Source organism: Asterias amurensis, chromosome 10 (assembly GCF_032118995.1).
Source record: "Asterias amurensis chromosome 10, ASM3211899v1".
In the NCBI taxonomy this organism is placed as follows: Eukaryota; Metazoa; Echinodermata; class Asteroidea; order Forcipulatida; family Asteriidae; genus Asterias; species Asterias amurensis.
Window position 1 is genome coordinate 15,469,534 of NC_092657.1, and position 19,609 is coordinate 15,489,142.

Here is a 19,609-nt window from a genome sequence, read left to right on the forward strand (position 1 = left end):
TTGTGATATCCACTTAATATTCAAATTTAAACCGCACATTGCGTAATAAATGAAGTAAAGTTGCTCTGACAACAAGTGTTTGAATTTGTGATGTCCATTTCATCCAATTTAAACCGCACATCGCGTACTTATATAAAGGACAATTGCAAATGTGCTGGCTATCACTTCTTCTGATCAATCGTTCGTGCACTATTATTATTATTAATATAAATATTATTATTCTTATTAAGTGTTTTTCTTTCTAAGGCTTTTACAAATGAAATAAAATGTTGGACAAATAAGTCAAGTGCAAGAGAAACCTTCGTCACATTTCCGTCCTACATTCCCACAACAACAAATGTTCAACGTAGCAGTCCGCAAATTTAGTATGATCTTGATAAACTTAAGCTACATTCTTATTAGTCCTGAATAGGAAAGCTACTGTTGTACTGATCATTTTACTGTTTCATATTATTATTATTATTATTATTATTATTATTATTATTATTATTATTATTATTATTATTATTATTATTATTATTATTATTATTATTATTATTATTATTATTATTATTATTATTATTATTATTATTATTATTATTATTATTATTATTATTATTATTATTATTATTATTATTATTATTATTATTATTATTTTTTTAAGGTTTTTACAAAAAGTATTCGATTTAGATATATGTAAACAGAATACAAGTGAAAAACATTTTCAAAATGTAGTTTCTTAATCACTCTGACAACAACAACTGTCACAGTGACTTAAACATTTCACAATAAAAGTCATATCCACTTCATTCAAATGAAACAACACCTTAAATATTCCAATAAGGGTAGGTTGCTGTTGTACTGTTTTTTTTTTTTTTTTTTTTTTTTTTTTTTTAACTTAGACTCCGGAGTCAAAGTTTGTATTACTTAAATGTTTTTTTTTTCTACAATCTAAGGTCCACACAAATTTACAAGCAGTTGAAAAAGTCGTTTTTGTTAACATAATAGTCCTTCTTAAAAATGTACCGTCTTTAACACTCTGACGACTACAAATGTTAGCAGTTGATAATTTACAAGTCAGTCGAACAGTGCTCTGATTTGTTTATAAGGCTAACACAGATACATTTAAAAGTTATAGAAATAAGTAAAATGCAAGAGAAACCTTCGTCACAATTTCCTTTCTTAAACATTCCTTCAACGACACATTTGTTAAGTAGCAGCTTTTTAGTATCACCTTTACAAATTTGAACTACATACTGAACAGGGAATTTGCACTGATCTTTTCAATCATTTCTTCTGATCCATTTTGTTCTTAATTAGTTTTACACACAAATGTTAACACAACAAGTATTTGATTTAGATAGTTATGCATAACGAAAGAGAAACCTTCTTCCAAATGTATTTTCCTAAACACTCTGACAACAACTGTGTGGATAAGCAGTTGAAAATGCTATTTCAGATTTATGGCCCCGAACATTAAAAAAAAAAAAAATTTTTAGTGAATGGTATTTCAAAGAGTATCACCCGCTCTAACGAAAACAAGTTTAACTTTTACTTTTAATGGTCAGGAGCCATGGCAAACATTTAAAACGTTTCTTATAAAACACATAAGAATTTGTCACGTGATGTATTGTCGGGATCCCGACAAAAACTAATTTTAAGCACTTTATTTCACTGCTACTATTAATTGGCAGAAATTTTCTAGCAATGGCTCAAATGAAAGCTTGTAACTTTCTCGACCCCCATCAAATTACCTATTCAGTTTTAAATAAGTTTTTTAGGGGTCAAATCGGAAAAAAATCTGACACAGGAACTTTAAACAAAATGTGAAATCGGGCTTCATACAAACAAGAAACCCATTTTAATTTTTGTATTGTTTTATTCTGTTCCAAAACGAATGGCAAAAGTTGCAGTTCAGCAATTTCAAATTCCTCTTCCATTGATCTTTGCAATCATTTATTTCAAACCATTTAGTTTAAACGAAATTAAGTCGGCATTGTGTACCATCCTGTTTTCCAAAATGTTTGATCAAAAAACAAAACTGTCATAACTTCTGTCATAACTACACGCGAGTCCTTGCAACTGGTTATGTCATTAAAGGACCACGTTGCCTTTGTTCGGACGAGTTGGTCTTTTATAAGCGTTTGTAACCGTTTATTATAACAAGCATATGGTTAGAAATATGGTTAGAAAGAAGTAGAATACAATGATCCATACAAATTTGCCTCGAAATTGAGTGGTTTTCCTTTTACTTTGCGAACTAACACCGTCGACCGTGTTAGTCAACGATGCAAAAGGAAAACCGTGCAATTTCGAGGCATGTTTGTGTGGATCATTGTATTCTACTTTTACGATATCTTTCTACCTATATGCATTTTATAACAAACGGTTACAAACGCTTTTCAGTGACCAACTCGACCGATCAAAGGCAACGTGTTCCTTTAACAGCCAACAGTAACTGACCAAACAACACCACGATTTATATACAAAACGATTTATATACAAAAAATATATTGTTTATATTTTGTTTTAAAATAAAGCGATATTTTAATAAATAAATACCCAGAATGTTAGGTGTCCCCATATTATGTGTATCCTTCGTTGTTATGTTATGAATGGGGAGGGCAGTATGCGAAATACTGTAGTGTGCTCAGTTTCAGTAAAACTGTTCAGTTAAGCACAGTTCATACTTCCTGCGAATGCGAATACGAAGCGAATTTGACGTTAATTTTACGTTACAACACTCCTCTCGCAGCGGTTTAACTCAGTTCGAATTTCGTTGCGAATTTGTGACGTCAACATTCGTGTCACATTCGCATTCGCAGGAAGTATGAACCGGGCTTTACAACGACAGTGTATTTTTTTTGTTATCTAATAGTTAACATAATTATACTCACACGGTATACCGTCAAGCGATCTACAGTATTGAAGTTATCGAAATATTCATATAAAAGTAATGTCTCTCTTGAATTCAAGAGTTGTTCATGTCCATCGTTTGAACGAATTCGTCTACTTGAAGTGTTTGAACGAAAATGGTTTAAAATTCCAAGCAGGCGACTGCTCTTAACACGCAGGCATACACGCAGTGTGTTTTAAACTCGACATTTAGAAAAAATTGTTATTCATTGTGATTCTCTGTTTCGTATTTTTTTTTAAGGGTATATGTACTTAAAAAAAACCCACAAACAATGTCCACAGATTTCCATTAAACTTTCACCGTATGACGATTATGATAGTAGAAAGCTTACCTTGAAATTTGACTTACTGTGGTGCTGAACTTTTTGAGAACTGAGTAAAAGTAATAGTTTTCGTCTAAGTTTTAGCATGTAAGTTTTTAACCAGTTGTGCTATGGTTTTGGTATAATATCATAACTGGTCGCATGAGACGAAAATGATTTTGTGACTTGTTTTACTCATTTCTCAAAAACTACACAACCTTAGTAAGTAATATTTGAAGAGAAGCTTTCCACTATCATTATCTTCAAACCCTGTAAGTTTAATGTAAATCTGTGGACATTTTGAAAAAGTACCCATTCCAAATCCTTTACATGAGGTGATTGTTACATAACTTGCCGTATTTTCATGTTGCATTTCTTCAATATTGGTTCCGATCCTGTAATTCCTAGCCATCGTATTCCCTGAAAACTTCTCGGATCTAGTTGTGAATAGTATTTACCGTTCAGATGAGATATAATGCAAAGTCTAAACCACCAGGCACCTTCAAAATCAACGGCACAATTGTCAGTGCTATCTCTGTCGTTGTCCTGATCCTTTGTTGTGAACGGTTGGCCATCATGCCATGTCAGTGCATCACCTGCTGTACTCTGAGCATTATATGAACCAACATGGAGAGTGTAGTTATCCCATGTAACAGCAAACTCACCATAATAAGCCCATGATGTGTTGGACTGCCAATCTTCCATATCTACTCTAAGCTCCCATTGACCTGACCCAGTAAGGTCACGCAGGATATTATTACCTAACCAGAACTCATTATGCAAATCACCAAACCCAGATTGGTATTCAGACCAGGTACGGTAGAAGTCAACAGAGCCATCTTGTCTCCTCTGGAACACGATCCAGCCTCCTCCATCTGTTTCCATATCACAGTAGACGTGTAAACCATCAGTCAGACTTGTAGGGTAGATGATGTGTAGACCATTGCTGCGGTAACCAACTTGATACAACTCTAGGCAACTGGTATAGCTTGTAGTGCTGGGTAGTGAAAATGACAAAGTGTCAACGTTGTCATCATAGTAGGCACTTACTTGAATCTCAAGAAAGTCATCCGGGCTGTTAGCTCTGGTTGCATTATTCTACAGGCAAACGTGGTTTGTATGATAGTTGAATGATGCACATTGTGGATCCATAGAGCAGTCTCGCCCACAGATCACAGGAGAAGATACTGTCTTCCACTGAAACACGTGATTTAGTAAGGCTCGGTTCTCAGCCAAGTAGAACGTTTTGATGAATTGGTGGTTTTCACCCTGGCAGGTTTGTACCATCACAATTAGAAACAACATTGAAATCATTACTTCCATGATTGAGATATGGTGGAATGTTTTTACCAAAATTATACCAATTTGAAAACTGTTTGTGTTTTGTTTCTCTCTTAGCTGTCGGTTAAAATTGTCTGACACCGACACTTTGTCTTCGACAAAAGGGGATCAAATGAACTAATTGTTTGGTTGCTGCAAATCTTAAGGCAGTTAGCTCCACCCATCGACGTCACCGTCCTGACAATAATGAGAGAAAGGGTTTGGGACAAACACAGACTGAAAACTTTGAGACAAAACGCCAGTATCAAATGTGGCGGGTTTTGATTGGCTGTACCGATCTCGGTCAAGATCATTCAGTTGCAAACGCAATAACTTAAAATCTAGACTAATAACGCTGTTCCCTCAATTGGCAATAAAGGTTATAACAGTTTGGATTGCCGTGTGGATCGCCAATCAATACGTACATTATACAATATAATACTACCGCAGTTGGACGCTGCGCAACTGACAAACGCCAGTTTCATATTGTGGGTTTTGATTTGCTCTCTTGTTCTTGTTCAAAATCATTCAGTTGCGAAGCAATAACTTTAAATCTAGACTATCGCTGGGCTGTCTATTGGCAATAACGATTCTACAATTAGGTATCTTTGTTTGTACTCCATCTCCATGCCTAGGCAGAGTATTTATCATCATGATTGCCATATCTTCACGTTTGACATGGATATGTGGATCGCACAATCGATACTTAAATTATACACAATAATTGTACGAAAATTGAGCGCTGCGCATCTGACACACCCCAGTATCAAAATGTATGTGACGGGTTTTGATTGGCCGTACTATTCTCGGTCCGGATCTTTCAGATCTAGACTAATAACGTTGTTCTCTCTATTGTCAGTAACGGTTCTACAATTATGTTTCTTTTCTTGTACTCATTGTCCATACCTAGGCAGAGTAATCGCCATCATAATTGCCAAACCTTAAATGAACACGTTGCCTTGGATCGGACGAGTTGGTCTATCAAAAGCGTTAGTAACCGTGTGTTATGAAATGCATATGGGTAGAAAGATGTTGTAAAAGTATAATACAATGATCCACACAAACATGCCTCGAAGTCAAATTTTTGACTCCCATAAATGGCGACCGTGTTAGTTCGCGACGTAAAAAGAAAAACAACACACATTTTCGAGTTATACTTGTGTGTATCATTATATTCTACTTTAAAAACATCTTTCTAACCATGTGCATTTCATAACAAACGGTTACTAACGCTTTTTATAGACCAACTCGTCCGATCCAAGGCAACGTGTTCCTTTAAGGCATTGTATACGCCATAACATAGGCCAGACCTTTAAGTAAAGAAAGAGTGTTTACAATGATCACGTTCCCGCATTATTGACATAAAGGTTTTACGATTAGGATCGATGTATCAGTCGAAACAGTCGCAACGCTGCTGATAAATGTTTTGTGTGATTACCAGTATACACAGAATAACAAAACTGTGAAAGTTTTGGTTTAACCTCCTGTGTGCTTTATGAGACACCTTCAAACTTCATCGGACAATCTGACAAAGATAAATGCCTAAAGGGAATTCCTCGAATTCTAACATATGGTTGGACCTATGAAGCCCGTACACCGCGTTTACACTAGATCCTCATACAAGGATCCAAGAAGGACCGCATCCCGAAAGCGAGATCAAGCATTTTAGTGCCGCGTTCAACCTTTAGTATGATCTTGCACAATGTAAAACCACCACAGTTCAGTGCAATTTCAGTGTACATGTCTCAAAATAGGCAAAATACTCCGATTTACTGGCAGCGCACATGGAGAAGAAAAATACCGACTTTAATGTCTTGTATTTGGCAACACAATAGCCAGACTTTCATGTTGAGAGGGAATGTTTTTTATAAAACACGTTTGTACATTATTGACATAACAGTTTTCTGGAACTCTGTTACAGCTGTCGAAGATGTAAACAGTAAACATGAGATAAAACAAAATGCTAATAACTTGGCAAATTATAAGTTATGAGATATTTTCTTCCACGGTCAAAAATGTCCCCTGGTATCCCAACTCGTGTATTAAAACCAGGTGAGCAACAGAGTGTACTGGGCCATATTCAAGCTGTTCCCTTTTGGGTCATTGTTGTCCAGTCCACAGCTGTTGCTCCCCTTCTGTTGTCCAACATTAGACACAACCTTAGCATGGATTAATCACTCGGATTAATTAATCCGTTTACAATGGTTCACTGTGAGTATGGTAAAGGAAATGGCTCAGTGAGCTCTTAATACAATAGTCTGGTACCCATTTAAACCCATTTTAAGTATGCAGCACCGTCATCCAAATGGGCGAACGTGTCGCTATTCATTCACAATATTATCAAAGGTCCCCACTTACAGGTTAAAAGTTATTCCAAAATGGTCTTGTTTTTCTCACTTATTTCATGTTAATTTAGATTCGGATAGTTGAGATTATTTGGTACATTCAAAAATTAATAATTTCAAAAAGTCATTCGTTTAAACACTCATGCAGTTGTTTGATTTGTATTATCAGCAAACAATCTTTTGAATGTCCACTCCACAAAATGACTTCCGCAAAATGTGTTAACACACATTTTCATAGTTTTAGTAAATTACTCTCTTATTCTACATCAAATTGTCTTTACAATACATTATGTTGAAGGGCTTCTTATTAAACGCATATGTCGCTAAATGTTCAGAACAACATATAGATTCTGGTCCACTCATTTGTAAGCTCCCTTCTGGATAACTGCAACTCTCTCTTGTTTGACATTCCCCAAAAAGACATAGCTAAACTTCAACGTATCCAGAATTCCGCTGCCCGTCTGGTCTCACGTTCTACTAAGCGCAAACACATCACTCCGGTTCTGAAAGAATTACACTGGCTTCCCATCTCTTTTAGAATTCAATACAAGCTCCTCATCACTACGTTTAAAGCAATCCATGGAACATGCCCCAGCTACCTGTCTGACCTCATCATCCCTTATGTACCAGCCCGTCCACTCCGTTCATCATCACAACATCTTCTCACCATACCACCCGTTCGAACTAAATCCTTCGGTTCAAGGACTTTCTCTAGTGCCGCCCCCCAACTTTGGAACTCTCTTCCTGGCTACATCCGCTCTCCACAGAGCATGGAACAATTCAAAACTCTGCTCAAATCCCATTTGTTTTCTATTGCCTTCTGTTCAGTTTAATCCTTTCGTTTGCATTTTGTTAGCGTATTTTTTGTTATTGGTTGCTTTATTGTTTGCCTTTTGTTTTTTGTTAAGCGCATTGGTATTTCTTTCAGTTATGAAATGCGCTATATAAGAATTAGCTATTATTATTATTATTATTATAGTGGCCACACTAACATGTACCAACTTACTCCTGAAGAGGAGCAGTAATTGTTAAGTGTCTACATGTATAGCCAAACAGTCGTTTACAATATTATTATTATTTTTTTCTTTCGTATGAATACAATTCAAACCAACGACCTTGTCAAACTATCTGACTACATACCGAGCTAGACGAGTTGTTAGTAGCAGTGAGGATATTATAGTATAGTTAACAGTGAGCATACCTTTATCCGGAAGTTGATTTTTTTTCCCTCGTGTGTTAAACTGTTGATTTCATTTGGAGGGTCTTAATTGAACAAAAAAACAAGTTTATGTTTCGTAATTTCCCTGATGGCCTGGTGGCCCATACAAGATCAACACGTTCATATTTGTTTTCCATAATTGTATTCCATATTTTGTGTGTTCTTAACTCTAAACATACTTTGAGTTTATATTACTTGCCGTACTTTCATGCTGCATTTCTTGAGCGAGTAACTTCGACCTTTCCATGCCATCCATTCTATTCCCTGTCCAAACGGTGCATCTGCCTGTGGGTAGTATGCACCATTTAGATTAGCACTATGGCAATCACTATACCACCAGGCACCGGTAAATATCTCAGCACAGTTTCTACTCCACACATCATTGTCCTGATCCTTGGTAGTGAATGAACGCCCATTGTGCCGCGTTATCAGTGAATCACCTGCTGTACTCTGAGCATCATATGAACCAACATGGAGAGTGTAGTTATCCCCCGTGACAGTAAACTCACCATAAGAAGCCCAAGATGTGTTGGACTGCCAATCTTCCATATCTACTCTGAGTTGCCATTGACCCGATCCAGTAAGGTCACGCAGGATGTCATTCCCCAACCAGAACTCATTCTGTAGATTACCAAACCCAGATTGGTATTCAGTCCAGTTACGATAGAAGTCAACAGTTCCATCTTGTCGCCTCTGGAACACGATCCAGCCTCCTCCATCTGTCTCCATATCACAGTAAACATCTAACCCATCAATCAGACTATTGGGGAAGATGGTGTATATGCCATTGGCACGGTAACCAGCTTGATACATAATCAGACAACTGCTGTTGCTTTTAATGATGGATTTTGAAAATGAAGTGTTGTTCACAATGTTACCATAGTACACACTTCCTTGCAGCTTAACAAAGTCATCGGGGCTGTGAACTCTGCTGGCATTATTCAATACACAAACATGTTTTATGACGTGATAGTTGAATGAGCTACAAAGCGGATCTATAGAGCAGTCACGCCCACAAGTTACAGGAGAGGATACAGTCTTCCAGTGAATTACATGATTCAGTAAGGCTCGGTTTTCAGCCGAGTAAACAGTTGCAATGGACTGTTGTGGTTTTGCAATTTGGCAGGTTTGCACCATGGAAATCAGAAAAACGGCTGCCAAGATAACTTCCATAATGAACGCACTCAAATCAACTTACTTACGTTGTAGCAGATAAAAAAAACAAATCAGAACTGTCTTAACCTTAGGTGGGTGATTTGTTTTACGCCGACAGTAAGTATCTGACGCTAATCAAATGAACTGATTTTTTGGTCACTCTGATTTGTATTGCAGTTTGCTCCACCTTTTGGCGTTTCCTATTCCCCGGCAATACGATATGGACGAACGGCAAACCGTAAAAGCTTGACGACAAACTACCAAATCATCAGTGAAGGATTTTGATTAGCTGTTTCGTTCTTGGTAGACAAAAACAACTTCTTCTTTAACATTACGACTGCAGTCAAATGGAGACACACATAAAGTTAACTTTAAGTTTTCCACTAGCACGGTCAATGTCATTTAGTTTCGACTGCAGTAAATTGAAGGCAACCGTTGCCTAGTTGAAACGGTTGTAGTCTCGTTTGTTTTTAATGCATGCTAGTGTGTATGTTCGTCCTCAGTATCCATACTAAGGCAGAGTGTACGCATCACAACCAGTCGTTCAAGTTCACATGGTTGTGTGGACCGTGCATACATGTTGAAATATAGCCTATTAATTGCAAATATCTTTGTCCACGTAGGGACCAGCAGTTATACAAACACAATGCACTGCTGTATAGCCATGGATCATGCTCTGATACTTATGCAACCAGCAAAGCCGAATCATAAGTGTATGTCGTCACTGTCTTTGGTACGGAGCAATCGAGGTGTTTCCCAGTCACGTCATTAAGTATCTTCTCAGTTAGCGCACTACAATCCGTCTACCCAGGTTTTTTATGATGATTTAATAACTGGCGGCGATGTACTAGTCACTCTACATACAGCAATCTCACATAAAATAAACGGATGTCCAAGTTAACACATCAATAAACCATAGACCAGATTTTATCAGGTGTGAACTGTGTGCAGCAACGTGCAACAAATATGTAGACTAAAAGCATTTCGATGAATAGTTTAGTACCCTAAGAAAAATTACGAAAGGCTAAGCTGTGTTAAATTATTGATATTAAAAGTTCGACAATAGGATCCTAAATGTAGCCACTGTACATGCCTTGTAATTTGTCATACGGGTAAGGCTGTAACTGTAACTGACATTTAGTTAAAGTCAACACCGAACGAAGATAACTTTGTTTCATCTGACAGGTTTGAGATTTACCTAATCATGGAAACATTAAAGGTTGTAGTCGTGGTTGGTTTCGTGATGGAAAGTTGCACAAGTGAGTGCAAAGAACGGTTCAGATTTTCAAAACTGTATCATACCTTCACGCTTTCACTTATTGGAACTGTTGTCTCTACTTAGTAAGCGGGTTCTGTTATTTGTTTAACCACGGCCAGATTGTGAGAGGACAATCTCATTTTCATATGTTCTTCTCAACATTTCACAACAGTTTACAATGCTTTAACATGTCAAAAGATACATTCAAAAGCCGATTTTGTTGTTACATAGATCCCTCATATAATTATTATTACTGTTTAACCGTTCACGTGTCATGTATGTGTACCTCCAATGGCAATAGACCGATCCATTAAGCTCCGCCCCATTGCGTATTGACCCATCACAACGCAACGAAGGTCCGACAAATAAGGTCCGACATGCGTGCGTGAATGCTTGGCGCGCGTGGCAGAGTTGTGCAGAAAGGCGATGGAGAGGCTCACGTGTACTTGCTCACACATGCGTCGTGGGCGGAGCCTAATTAATTGGTCTATTGGACACCCATAAACTCGAATAAAACAGTAAAATAAGTGGATATAATATCAATTCAAAACGTATTTTGTTAAACACTCTGTTGATTATTAACTTTTGTTTTAACCTTGACAGCCCCTGTACAACTTGTAACTATTGTGTATGTCTAAAGATTTTAAATAAACTAAATAAATAAATAAATAAATTTGTAAAAATTGACTGGCTTCTTTTCATCCAGATGGAAACAACAATGTGTTTTGAAGTACCATAACACATTTGTTTGTCTTTAGATTCAGAAATTTAAAAAACACCTTTATTATTTCAGGAAACAAAAGATGCTGATCCTTGTAATTGTGTTTCGTAGAGCAGTCTATTTGCCACAAAACTAAGCTGGTTATTAGTATCAATCGTGTGATTACAATTAATTTACCACAGAACTTAGTAGGTTATTTGTATCAAACGTGTGATTAAGCACTGCTTGACAAAATCAGAATGTTGAAACCCCAAAACTGTACCATACATTCACGCCAGGTTTTCATATTACTCGACTAAACTGTGTCTCTTATTAAAGAATATTGAACCATGACATAAATTGACTAAGTGAATAAAAGGGTAGCGACAAGTTCTTAAACGACGGGGTCATTGCCGTGTGATAAAGGCCCGAGCCGAAGCCGAGGGCATTTATCGCACGGCCACGATCCTGCAAGGTTTTAAACGGCAGTTTAAGAACGAGTCACTACTATTTTATTCCAATTCATTGGAAGGCGTATTAAAGTAAGAAACTTGGTCAAACTTATCCGTTTTCCGACGTCCTTGAGCTCTGTACGTTTTCGGATATGCATTCGAGACAGTCTTTGGATATGCATTCGTGCGCGTTTAGTCTTTGTGCATTGCTGTATGGTGCCAATGAAGGTGACTTAACTCGTCTGCAAAGGCTAAAAAATAGGGCTGCCAGACTAATCTTTCTTGTTGCTCGCGACCATCCAAGTGCGCCATTGTTACGTCGCCTTCATTGGCTACCAATTCGAGCCCGGATTAATTTCAAACTTCTCGTCGAAGTTTTCAAATGTATCCACTCTATAGCACCTTCATATATTCAAGAAACATCCAGGAAGCCAACACACTGGAACAGTTAAAAAATATGCTCAAATCCTGTTTATTTGTCTAATCTGGTCAATTTTGTTTTTGCTTGTATTGTTTGTTGTATCTTTGTCTTTGCATTGTTTGTTTCGTTGTAAATTGTAAAACGCTCCGTTCTTTGTGGGGCGCTATATAAATGCTTTCATTATTATTATTAGTTTTATTATTTTACGTTCTTCTTTCACACACAGCACGGACAATTAACCAACAGCGCCCGCATCACCCATAAAGAGAAACGTCGTGCATCATTACTATAGCGTGTAGTATCCGAAAACAATCGGTTATAAACAGCTCCAGCTGGTTATTATCAACCGTTTAAACACCCCACATGACGCGCTCTCCACCAACAGGAATAGCGAAACAGTGTGGTGTTATTATGAATTTGTTTTTAAGATCAAGTTGAGTGAAAATGTTTTTCGTATTATCTTATCATCATTCCTCATAAGCATAACATTTGAAACAACATTCTTAAGTTAATTGTCCAACAAAAACAATTTACTTTTAAGTATCACTGTTCACCTGACACGTTGATCTACTACCAACGACTATTGTGCACCTCAACAAGCGCATTATATGCACATTATAAATTCCTCCATAGCATTGAAAAAATGCATTTTAGTCAAATAACGGTATTCATCTCGAGTTTAAGTAATATGGCACTCGTGGAGCTACGTATTCAATCAGTCTTTATTACATACTGTTCTACTTTGCTGCTCAAACATTTGAACTCGACATTTTAAACTTGAAGATTTTAGCTTTTAAGAAGTATTTTGTTTAACATGGCAATAATTTTTGACTGTGCCTCGTCAATAGTGAAATCTTCATTCCAAAATCAGGATTTTATTTACTCAACCTATGTTTTTGTTTTCCTTATTAACTCCTTCCAATACACCTTTAGTGAAAACTTTAGTTTATGATGCCAATAAACATTTGCATCGTTGTACCTTTTGATGAATTTGGAGTTGAACGAAAACAAACTGACTAGAATGTAATTCGAACCAACTACCTTCGGATTAACGTGCCGGCGCTCTACCAACTGAGCTATACAGAGAGGTAGACCGCTAACATATGGCTAGATAGCTCATTTCGTAGAGCGCCTGCACGGTAGATTGTTGGTTCTAGTCCCACTAATGTCATTTTTTCTTTGTTTAACCTCAAATCATATCAAATTTACCGTGACAGTTTCCTTTATGGGTGTATTATAAGAATTATTTCTTTGTTTTCATAAAAAAAAAAAAAAAAAAAAAAAAAGTTTTGTTTTTCCCCGATTCAAACTAACGAACTTGTCTAACTATAGATTTGTCTTATCAGACTATCGAATCTTGGTTTAAAGACACTGGACACTATTGGTAATTGTCAAAGACCAGTCTTCTCGCTTGGTGTATCTCAACATATGCAAACAATAATAAACCTGTGAAAATTTGAGCTAAATTGGAAGTCGAAGTTGCGAGATAATAATGAAAGAAAAAATACCCTTGTAACACAAAGTTGTGTGCTTCAGCTAAATCTAGTTCTGAGGTCTCGAAATCAAATTCGTGGGAAATTACCTCTTTCTGGAAAACTACGTCACTTCAGTAGGAGCCGTTTCTCACAGTGTTTTATACTATCAACAGCTCCCCATTACTCGTTACTAAGTAAGGTTTTATGCTAATAGTTATTTTGAGTAATTACCAATAATGTCCACTGCCTTTAAAGTTAACACTGAGCGAGCTGATCTTCTTCTATTGTACTAAACTGTTTTTCTTTTCTTCTTTTTTTCTTTTTAAAGTAATGTCAAACTTAATGGAACACGTTGCCTTGGATCTGACGAGTTGGTCTTCGACAAGCGTTAGAAACCGTTTGTTATGAAATGCATAAGATATTTTAAAATAGAATATAATGATCCACACAAGTATCACTCGAAATTGCACGGTTTTCCTCTTACGTCGCAGACTTACACGGTCGGCCATTTCTTAGAGTCAAAACTTTGACTCCACAAAATGGCCGACCTTGCAATTTCGAGGCATGTTTGTGTGGATTATTATACTAACTTTAAACTTATCTATCTAACCATTAATTGCACTTCAAAGCAAACGGTTTCAAACGCTTTTCAAAGACCAACTTGCCCGATCCAAGGCAACGTGTTCCAGTAAACAATGACATGTATCTGAATTGTATATCCCTTTGCGTTTCATTAAGGAGCAACAGGTAAATAATTTTAGGCATAACTCTCGACAGACTTTGAGTCTATATTACTTGCCGTAGTTTCATGCTGCATTTCTTGAGGGAGTAATTGTAACCTTTCAAGCTTTTCCATTGTATTCCCTGTCCATGCGCCACATCAGCCTGTTGGTAGTATGCACCATTAAGATTAGCTGTATGGCAATGTTTATACCTCCAGGCGCCGGTATACGACTCAGCACAGTTTATTTCAGACACATCATTGTCTTGGTCCTTGGTACTGAATGAATGCTCATTATGCGCCCTTGTCAATGAGTCACCTGCTGTACTCCGAGTATCATATGAACCAACCTGGAGAGTGTAGTTGTCACCTGTAACAGCAAACTCACCATAAGAGGCCCGATATGTGTTGGACTGCTAATCTTCCATATCTACTCTGAGTTGCCATTGACCTGATCCAGTAAGGTCACGCAGGATGCCATTTCCCAACCAGAACTCATTCTTTAGATCACCAAACCCAGATTGGTATTCAGCCCAGGTACGGTAAAAGTCAACAGAGCCATTCCGTCTTCTCTGAAACACGATCCAGCCTCCTCCATCTGTCTCCATATCACAGTAAACCCGTGTTACATCATTCAGACCTGTCACTATGGGGAAAATGGTGTATATGCCATTGTCACGGTAACCAGCTTGATACATTTTAAGACAACTTTCGAAACGTTCTTTGTTGGATGCTGAAAACGAGGGACTGTTCACGTTGTCGTCATAGTACACACTACCTTGCAGCTCAACGAAGTAATCTGGGCTGTGAGCTCTGTTGGCATTATTCAACACACAAACACGTTTATTGGTGTGATAGTTGAATGATGCACACTGTGGGTCCATAGAGCAGTCTCGCCCACAGATCACGGGAGAAGATACAGTCTTCCACTGAAACACATGATTCAGTAAGGCTCGGTTTTCAGCCAAGTAGAAAGCTTCGATGGACCGTTCCTGCTTTGCGCCCTGGCAGGTTTGTACCATCAGTACCAACAACAGCGTTTTGATAAAAACTTCCATGATGAACGTACGTTGATAAACAGTTCGGAAGTAGAACATTTGACGCAACATTTAGAGAATGAGACTTTGACGCAATTTACAGATCGAATGAGCTAAATCTTTGCTAGCACGGATATTTAATGCCTTTAACTCTACCCATTGACGTCAACGTTTCCCAACGATAAACACAGATTAACGACATACTTATCTATAGCAGGTTATGTTTTCTAAACTTTTCCCAGACATGATAATTAAGTCCGGGCTGCAATAACCATTATGAGGACCGATGCATATAAACGTGTTTTTACCAGTAACGTTTCTGTTAATTGGGCTCTTTGTATTAAATCCATTACCATGATTGGGCGAAGAAATCGCCATCATAATAGTGGCCAGATCCTGTGTTTGAGATAATTGCTTGGACTTTACAATCAATACTTACATCGTAACACTTAACGGGAAAGCTATACGCGACTAGCGTGTAAGTTTTATGGTTATCATGGGATTTTCTCCTAGATCCAATATTATTCGAGCATAGTGGAAATCCAAGCGGTGGAAAATGTGTGTTTTTTTCACCGCTTCGTTACTATTATCAGTGTGGCGAGGCTCTTAGTATCATGAACAATGATTTTTGATTTAATCTAATTAAAACCTTTGTGTGTGCTCTTTTTAATGCTTTTCTCGAACACATTTTTTTTTATAAATCATTCTTTAATATTGTTAATGACTGTTTTTGTAAACTGTACATTTTGGCTTTTAGCAGACAAGTTCATTGCAGTAAGCAACACTGATTGATAATTTAAAAGTTCCAAATGATCCACACAACCATGCATCGAAATAAATCGTGCAATTTCGAGGCATGTCTGCGTTGATCATTATATTATACTTTAAACTTATCTATATAACGGTCTCAAACGCTTTCGAAAAGACCAACTCGCACGACCTAATGCAACGTGTCCCTATAACTATTTAAGATAATCGTGTGGACTTAGCAGTCCTTACATCGTAATACTTAACGGGTAAGCTGAAGGCTACTTAAGTGTCCGTTTTGGTTGTTATAATATGTGACCCGCTCTGTAAAAATGAGTGAGATGTAGGCAATTTCAGGAATTGAGTTGTATGCATGGCTGGAAAGAACACATTAGCGGCAGTAATTTGGTTTGTGTCTAAGCTGTGGGGTGTATCGCGTTGCTGAGTTACTCCCGTTTGAAATTAGCCACTACACCATTTTTATTTAAACGAATTACAAGTAAAATCATATTTTAAACTACCATTGTGTGCAAAAGGATACAAATTAGGCATAGGTATGATCACAAAAGTGTTGTATACATAGCTTTAGTGCCTAAAAGTAAGTTTTTTAAAGGTTAACCGTGCAACTAAAGATCTTAAAAAAAAAAAAAAAAAAAAAAATGTTGCTTTGGGCGACATGTGACTCATTTTCACAGAGTGGGTCACATATTTCTATCGTAATGGTAGCCATAATACCAGTGGGTATGCATTAGCCAAGGCTGTTATGGCCAACCAGCAGACAAAGTACTCTCTCGAAAATTGATGTACGCCCAAGACTCATTACACATGTACAATAAATCCTACGGTTGCTCGCGTACAGGGAAATGATTGTTTGCGCACATGTTTTGTGAGTGAGATGGTTGAAGTTCATCACACTTGTAAATTGTGATTAACTTTATATTTCACAAGCACTTATTTATTGTTACTGTTTTACACGTGTTTTCATATTGAAACATAAACAAAACCTTGATATAACCATGTTCATATTTTACAGGAATTACTAACTGTTACCAGTTGAGAAGACAAGTTGAATAATAAAATTACAAAGTACATGTATAAAACCGCTAATTATGTTAATACTGATTTTATAAAATTAAAGTAAATTTTGGTAAATTTTGGCTGATCAAAGTTAGGAGTTGGTTATAAATACACTTTAACACAACTATTTGTAAAACAGCTAAAAATCTGTTTATTTATAGTCCCGTGTAAGTTTCAAGAGACTGGGCACTATTGATTATTGTCAAAGACCAGTCTTCCTACTAGGTGTATCTCAACATATGCATAACATAACAAACATGTGGAAATTTGAGCTATATCGGTCGTCGAAGTTGCGAGATAATAATTAAAGAAAAAACACCTTTGTCACACGACGTTTTGTGCTTTCAGGTGCTTGATTTCAAGACCTCAAAATCTTATTCTGATGTCTCGAAATCAAATTCGTAGAATATTACTTTTTGTTCTCGAAAACTACATTACTTCAGAGGGAGCCGTTTCTCACATACATGCTTGTCATACATGAGTTAGCTGTCTCTATAATAAAATAATATAAATATGAATATATGCATAAATAATTTGCAACTTATGCTTAAAAAAAGTCATTGGAACGATGTTTTCGTAAGGAAAATTTGTGTCCTCGTAAATATAGTCTGCCAAGTGTTCCGTAAATAATTAGCGGATACCAATGCACAGTACCTCACGGCTAAATCTAATAAGATTTTGCTTTTTGAACGAGTACAGTACTATAGAAGTCGCGCGAAAATCAATAACGTGGACACAATGGTCTGCATGCATCACTGAATCTATTTAAAAAAAAAAACCTAATTGACCTAATAGTTTGGCGGAAACAGGTAGCTGTATCTAAAAATACACCAGCAACGATCTCAAATTTAATTACATATTCAAGGGTATCAGTTGCGCTGCCATAATATGAAACACCACTGGATTCGTGTGGTTAAAGACGTTTATTAAGCACGCACTCTAAATTTATCTCAGTGTTAAAGAATAGATCAAGGGTAAGGAGCTTCTTTTTGAAATGCAACTATCTGGCTCTGCGGATATTTTGCATTGCATTTGATAATTTTGTGTTGAGATCAGCAAGTCTGACTTACAATTTATTCGCATATTCGGCATAGTCTTCTGTTTATTTAATATATCACACAATACTTCTACTACAACCTTCAGCATGGGAGCTCTTGCCTTAGCTTTGTCTCTGTTACTTATGGTACTTTATTGTCAGAGTGAGAATCCACAGAGATTTATCTCAACCATGTATCAAGCTACAAACCGAGCCTTGGAGAACCATGTGTTTCGCATAAAGACTGTATCTTCGCATGTGATTTGTGGGCGAGACTGCTCTATGGATCCACGATGTGTGTCGTTCAACTACCAAATAGATGACCATGTTTGCGAATTAAACAATAACACCAGAGCAAATAACCCCATAGACTTTACCGAATCACAAGGAAGTGTATACTTTGATGCAGAGTTGGATACGCTATTATTTGCCGTTCCAGATTTGAAAATGTATAGCAGTTGTCTAAAGATATATCAAGCTGGTTACCGTGACAATGGCATATACACAATCTACCCAACAAGTCTGCCTGATGGGGTAATGGTCTACTGTGATATGGAGACAGATGGAGGAGGTTGGATCGTGTTCCAAAGGAGACAAGATGGCACTGTTGACTTTTACCGTACCTGGGCTGAATACCAAACCGGGTTTGGTGATCGGCAGGCTGAGTTCTGGTTGGGGAATGATATCCTGCGTGACCTTACTGGATCTGGACAATGGGAGCTCAGAGTAGATATGGAAGATTGGCAGTCCAACACGTTTTGGGCTTCTTATGGTGAGTTTGCTGTTACAGGTGATAAGTACACTGTCCATGTTGGTTCATATGATGCTCAGAGTACAGCCGAAGAACAATTGAAACATCATAATGGTCATCCATTCACCACGAAGGATCAGGATAATGATGCAAAGCCTGGTGAGAATTGTGCCGAGCTATTTGAAGGTGCCTGGTGGTTTAATGAATGCTTTTGGGTTCATCTGAATGGTAAATACTATCCACAGCAAGAGGTACTAAACCTACAGGGACTACAATGGGGTCGATCAGGAGGAAATTATTACTCCCTGAAGAAATGCAGCATGAAAATACGGCAAGTTCTGTAACTCTGTGATCAGACCTTCGGTTGGGAAAAACAAAATTAAAGACAATGGACACCTTCGGTAATTGCCATAGACCATTGTCATGCACAAAATAACAATATATTTAGTGCTGGAATTCGAGACCTCAAAATCAAATGTTGAGGTATCGAAATCAAATTCGAATATTTTAGTGCGAAAGAACTTCTCTCTCAAATAGGAAATTACTTCACAGGGAGCCGTTTCTCACAATGTTTTAAACTATCAACATCTATCCATTGATCGCTAACAAGTAATTTGTTTTGCCAAGAAATGTTTTGAGCAATTACCAATGGTGTAAAGTTCCTTTAAGTCATACAATACAAAAAAAGGTGTAAATAT

The 19,609-nt window shown here is 37.2% G+C and overlaps 2 protein-coding genes and 2 pseudogenes across 2 annotated transcripts; 1 reads left to right on the plus strand and 3 right to left on the minus strand.

The window, feature by feature from the left end:
* Positions 1–3,539: 3,539 nt before the first annotated feature.
* On the minus strand, positions 3,540–5,002 carry LOC139942726 (fibrinogen C domain-containing protein 1-like). Its single transcript, XM_071939522.1, has 2 exons — positions 4,943–5,002; positions 3,540–4,295 (listed from the first exon to the last, which is right to left on the minus strand). The coding sequence occupies exons 1-2, from the start codon at positions 5,000–5,002 to the stop codon at positions 3,540–3,542; spliced, it is 816 nt and encodes a 271-aa protein (XP_071795623.1).
* A 3,265-nt stretch (positions 5,003–8,267) lies between these two features.
* Positions 8,268–9,254, minus strand: LOC139942548 (microfibril-associated glycoprotein 4 pseudogene; annotated as a pseudogene).
* A 5,074-nt stretch (positions 9,255–14,328) lies between these two features.
* On the minus strand, positions 14,329–14,961 carry LOC139942727 (ryncolin-1-like). The gene is made up of 2 exons (XM_071939523.1): positions 14,715–14,961; positions 14,329–14,633 (listed from the first exon to the last, which is right to left on the minus strand). The coding sequence occupies exons 1-2, from the start codon at positions 14,959–14,961 to the stop codon at positions 14,329–14,331; spliced, it is 552 nt and encodes a 183-aa protein (XP_071795624.1).
* A 3,307-nt stretch (positions 14,962–18,268) lies between these two features.
* On the plus strand, positions 18,269–19,255 carry LOC139942728 (microfibril-associated glycoprotein 4 pseudogene; annotated as a pseudogene).
* Positions 19,256–19,609: the final 354 nt, after the last annotated feature.